At 49.2% G+C, this 6000-nt stretch overlaps 1 protein-coding gene across 7 annotated transcripts in view; it reads left to right on the top strand.

The window, feature by feature from the left end:
• The first annotated feature begins 3737 nt into the window (after positions 1-3737).
• RALGAPA1 (Ral GTPase activating protein catalytic subunit alpha 1) overlaps positions 3738-6000 on the top strand; it is a 159553-nt gene continuing 157290 nt past the window's right edge. For all 7 annotated transcript variants that reach the window (XM_075843354.1, XM_075843352.1, XM_075843353.1 and 4 more), the window contains exon 1: positions 3738-4031. In XM_075843354.1, the coding sequence (XP_075699469.1) occupies positions 3926-4031 (106 nt within the window). In that variant the 5' untranslated portion in view covers positions 3738-3925. The remainder of the gene's footprint in view (positions 4032-6000) is intronic.

Raw genomic sequence — 6000 nt, 5'->3', positions numbered from 1 at the left:
CATTTTACTGTTTGAGCATCTGTGTTGGCTTTATACTAGGTTTGCATCTATGGGGGAATTATACAGTATGGTGGCAGCTAGAGGGCATTAGACTGTGTGTTTGCAGGTATGGGGGCATTCTACTGTATGGGGGAAGCTATAGGAGCATTATACTGTATGGGGCAGCTGTGGCGCATTATACTATATAAGGCCAGCTATGGGCCATTATACTGTATGGGGGCAGCTAGGGCGGCATTATCGTATATGGATCAGCTATGGGGGCATTATGGTGTATGGGTCAGCTATGGGGGCATTATGCTGTATGGGGGCAGCTATGGGTCATTATACTGTATGGGGCAGCTAGAGGGCATTATATTGTGTGGGGGCATTATACTGTATTTGGGCATCTGTGTGGGTATTATACTGTTTGGGGCAGCTATGGGGGTATTATACTGTATGTATGGTTGTAGCTATGGGGCTTTATGCTGTATGGGGGAATTTGTCTGGCCATTATACAGCATGGGGGCATCTTTGTGAGCATTATACTGCATGGGGCATCTGTGTGGGCAATTTACTTTAAGGGGAATCTGTGTTGGCTTTATACTGTATGGGGCAGCTATGGGGGCATTATACTATATGGGGGCATATGTGTGGGCATTATGCTGTATGGGGGAACTTGTTTGGGCATTATACAGCATGGGGTATCTTTGTGGGCATTATACTGCATGAGGGCATCTGTGTGGGCATTTTACTGTAAGGGGCATCTGTGTTGGCTTTATACTGTATGGGTGCATCTAGGGGGCATTATACTGTATCGTGGCAGCTATGGGGGATTATATTGTATGGGGCAGCTAGGGGGGCATTATGCTGTATGGGTCAGCTATGGGGGTATTATGCTATATAGGGGCAGCTAGTGGACATTATGCTGTATGGGGCAGCTATGGGGGTATTATACTATATGGGTCATATGTGTGGGCATTATGCTGTATGGGGGCAGCTATGGGGCATTAGTCCATATGGGGGAATTTGTTTGGGCATTATACTGCATTGGGGCATCTGTGTGAGCATTATACTGCATGGGGGCATCTGTGGGCATTTTACTGTATGGGGCATCTGTGTTGGGTTTATACTGTATGGGTGCATCTATGGGGGCATTATACTGTATGGTGGCAGCTAGAGGTCATTATGCTGTGTGGGGGCAGCTATTTGGCTTTATACTGTGGGAGCATGATAATGTATGGGGCATCTGTGTGGGCATATTACTGTATGGGGGCATCTGTGTTGGCTTTATACTGTATGGGTGCATCTATGGGGGCATTATACTGTATGGTGGCAGCTATTGCGGCATTATATTGTATGGTGGCAACTAGTGGGCATTATATTGTGTGGGGGAAGCTGTGGGGGCATTATACTGTATGGGGAAAGCTATAGGGGCATTATACTGTATGGTACAGCTATGGGGGCATTTTACTGTATGGGGGAATCTATATGGGCATTATACTGTATGGGTCAGCTGTGGGGCATTATACTGTATGTGGTCAGCTTATGGACATTATACTGCATAAGGGAAGTTATGGGGGCATTATGCTGTATGGGGGCAGCTATGGGGCATTATAGTGTATGGGGACACCTATGGGGGCATTATACTGTATCGGGGAAAAAGGAAAAACATTTACCACGCAACGCGTGCCGCATCGGTTGTCCCTCTTTGCGATACTTGAAAGTTGGGAAGTATGAGTAAGCTAATTACTTTTTTCACATTATTAATATGTACTATAGGGACTTTTAGACCATGTTCATACAGGGCAGATTTTGCATGATTTTTTTAAGCCAAAACCAGAATTGGATCCAGGAGAAGAGACACTTTAAGGGTATGTTCACACGGCCTATTTACGGACGTAAATCGGGCGTTTTTGCCCCGAATTACGACCGAAAATAGCGCCTCAATAGCGCTGACAAACATCTGCCCATTGAAAGCAATGGGCAGACGTTTGTCTGTTCACACGAGGCGTAATTTACGCGCCGCTGTCAAATGACGGCGCGTAAATAGACGCCCGCGTCAAAGAAGTGACCTGTCACTTCTTTGGCCGTAATTGGAGCCGTTATTCATTGACTCCAATGAATAGCAGCGCCAATTACGTCCGTAATTGACGCGGCGTTCAAGCGCCTGCACATGCCGGTACGGCTGAAATTACGGGGATGTTTTCAGGCTGAAACATCCCCGTAATTTCAGCCGTAACGGACGCCCTCGTGTGAACATACCCTTAAGAGGCTCTGTCACCAGATTTTGCAACCCCTATCTGCTATTGCAGCAGATAGGCGCTGCAATGTAGATCACAGTAACGTTTTTATTTTTAAAAAACGAGCATTTTTGGCCAAGTTATGACCATTTTTATATTTATGCAAATGAGGCTTGCAAAAGTACAACTGGGCGTGTTTAAAGTAAAAGTCCAAGTGGGCGTGTATTATGTGCGTACATCGGGGCGTGTTTACTACTTTTACTAGCTGGGCGTTCTGACGAGAAGTATCATCCACTTCTCCTCAGAACGCCCAGCTTCTGCCAGATCACGCTGTGACGTCACTCACAGGTCTTGCATCGTGTCAGACGAGCGGGGACACATCGGCACCAGAGGCTACAGTTGATTCTGCAGCAGCATCAGCGTTTGCAGGTAAGTAGCTACATCGACTTACCTGCAAACGCCGATGCTGCTGCAGAATCATCTGGTGCCGATGTGGCCGACACGATGCAGGACCTGTGAGTGACGTCACAGATCTGCACTGCCAGAAGCTGGGCGTTCTGAAGAGAAGTGGATGATACTTCTATACACAACGCCCAGCTAGTAAAAGTAGTAAAAACGCCCCGATGTACGCACATAATACACGCCCACTTGGACTTTTACTTTAAACACGCCCAGTTGTACTTTTGCAAGCCTCATTTACATAAATACAAAAATGGTCATAACTTGGCCAAAAATGCTCGTTTTTTAAAAATAAAAACGTTACTGTAATCTACATTGCAGCGCCGATCTGCTGCAATAGCAGATAGGGGTTGCAAAATCTGGTGACAGAGCCTCTTTAAGGCATTACTTTATATATTTCGCCTGTTTACATTCCGTTCTTCGTTTTGGCTTGAAAAATACTGGCAAAATCTGCACTGTGTGAACAAGACCTTATATAGTACTTCTCTTTTGAAGTGTTGTCCCAGCCCCCTGTCCATTACTCGTGATCTCCCTCTATGAACTAAAGTTGAGCGCCACTAAGTATCAGTGGTTTCCGCTCTGAGGGCCGCGCACTATAAATTTATTACATAGACAGATATTCAATTCAATGGCCCCAATGTAATATTACATTCTAGTCAGTGGGTCTGAGTGAACTTTGGCCCTCAGAGCATGGAGGGAATTGTAGAGGTTGCAGAACACTTCATTTTTGTTCTAAGAATACTTTGAAATTGGGGGTGGAGGATCCACTAATAAATACCTAAGGTGAATGGTTTTGAATTTACACAAGTTACCGACTACAAGTTCTGGAGTGACTCTTCTATTATTATTAAACCTCTATGGTTTGATTTTTCTCGTATATTACATCGTATACGTGTTTGTTTTTTTCCTTTTTCAGATGTGACCATTCTCTAATGATGAGTCCTGAGTTTTGGAAGCCATTACCTATAGAAAAAATATACTTTATTTTAGACATTAGGTGGCAGACGTGAGCGCTGAATTGCTCTGCACTCGATTGCTTTGTTATGCTGGAGTCGGAAGGGGGCGGCCATGTTGGATGTATCTGTGTAACCTGCTGCTGTCAGAGCGGGGAGACCCGCACCCCTCCCATCACATCCCCGGGTCTGGGCTGTCCGTGTCCTTATCTCGGGAAACCCGTGTATTCCTCGACCGCTGCCTGGTGGAGAGACACCCGGGTGTGAGCCGGGCGTGTCCTCCTCTCATCCGGGATGTTCTCTAAAAAAACTCACGGGGATGTGAAGAAATCAACCCAAAAAGTGCTGGACCCCAAAAAGGATGTACTGACCCGGCTGAAGCATCTGAGGATCGTGATCGGTAAAAGAACCGGGGGATGGGGGTGCAGGGATGGCTGATGGGAGAGGTGGGTGGGGGACCCCAATGCTGGGGCCTGGGGTGACTGCTGGATGAGGACTATGAACAACTCTGGGGCGATGCTGGAGGTTGTAGTGACCGTAGACATGCAGTAATGTTATCTTTACCTCTGTGGAGACAAAACCTTCTGTCTACATTTATTGAATCTTGTAGTTGTAACATTTTTCATTTAGTTTTATTGAATAATATATGAACATTCCCTCTAAGGACAGACAGTAGTAATCAGCCAGGAATACACGAATCGTGGGGAAATTATGACGACAAACGTTTACTAACTTCTAGCAAACTAAGGCTGTTTTCAGACTACAGCGCCACATAAGACGTGTGTGCCAGGAAACCGTATCCGTAGTCCACCGTTCACTCGGCGTAGGCCAAAAGTGTCTCCTTCTTGCACATGCCCTTTGCTTTATAGAGTTTTACTGTGGGAGTATATAAGGGCCGGTTGACATCAGCGTTTGCTTTCCGTTCAGGGGTTCCGTCTGAGTTTTCCGTCGTGGAACCCCGCAACGGAAAGTGAAACGGAAACCTTAGCTTCCGTTTGAATCACCATTGATATCAATGGTTTTGGAAACCTAGCTAATGGTTTCCGTCTGTCACCGTTCCGGCAGGTTTCAGTTTTTCCGACGGAATCAATAGCGCAATCGACTGCGATGAAACCCCCGGAACGGAAAGCGAACGCTGATGTGAACAGGCCCTTAGTGACATATGTCACCGTATATCTATGCAGTGGGAGGTCCTTCGACATAGGGCTGTAACGTGATGTGAACGGAGCCTAAAACTGCACACGCTGAATATACTGCTCGGAGGCCGCCATAGACCGTCCAGGGCGTGAGACTTTCTTTACATTGTTACCATCAATTGTTTAGTATGTGAGACCCGGGCTGTATATTTGTATTGCAAATTGTTATTTTTATGAAGATAAGTGGCACACACATCCTGGCGTCACTTATCTCACACAGATAAAAGTACAACCTGCCAATCAGTGCCCCCCCATTGGCAGATGCCAAGTTGTGTGGGCTTAAGGCCTTATTCACACGGACGTGTCTGTTTTGCGCGCGCAAAAGGTCCGTGTGTCATCAGCATATGGTGCGTGGCGGGTGATTGTCGCGCAGCCGCCATCATGACACTCTGGTTTTATGGCGTTGTCTCGGAGCGGCGGCGGCGGCGTTGTCTCGGAGCGGCGGCGGCGTTGTCTTTGGAGTGGTGGTGGTGGTGGTGGTGGCGGCGGCGTTGTCTTTGCAGTGGTGGTGGCGTCTTTGGAGTGGTGGTGGTGGTGGTGGTGGCGGCGGCGTTGTCTTTGGAGTGGTGGTGGTGTCTTTGGAGTGGTGGTGGTGGTGGTGGTGGCGGCGGCGTTGTCTTTGGAGCGGCGGCGTTGTCTTTGGAGTGGTGGGAGTTGCGGCGGCGGCGTTGTCTTTGGAGTGGTGGGGGTGGTGGCGGCGTTGTCTTTGGAGTGGTGGGAGTGGCGGCGGCGTTGTCTTTGGAGTGGTGGGAGTGGCGGCGGCGTTGTCTTTGGAGTGGTGGGAGTGGCGGCGGCGTTGTCTTTGGAGTGGTGGGAGTGGCGGCGGCGTTGTCTTTGGAGTGGTGGGGGTGGCGGCGGCGTTGTCTTTGGAGTGGTGGGGGTGGCGGCGGCGGCGTTGTTGTCTTTGGAGTGGTGGGGGTGGCGGCGGCGGCGTTGTCTTTGGAGTGGTGGGGGTGGCGGCGGCGTTGTCTTTGGAGTGGTGGGGGTGGCGGCGGCGGCGTTGTCTTTGGAGTGGTGGGGGGGGCGGCGGCGGCGTTGTCTTTGGAGTGGTGGGGGTGGCGGCGGCGGCGGCGTTGTCTTTGGAGTGGTGGGGGTGGTGGCGGAGGCGGAGGTGGCGTTGTCTTTGGAGTGGTGGGGGTGGTGGCGGCGGCGGCGTTGTCTTTGGAGTGGTGG

Source organism: Rhinoderma darwinii, chromosome 12 (genome assembly GCF_050947455.1).
Source record: "Rhinoderma darwinii isolate aRhiDar2 chromosome 12, aRhiDar2.hap1, whole genome shotgun sequence".
NCBI lineage: Eukaryota > Metazoa > Chordata > Amphibia > Anura > Rhinodermatidae > Rhinoderma > Rhinoderma darwinii.
Note: the sequence above shows the minus strand (reverse complement) of the source record. Positions and strands in the feature narration are given on the sequence as shown.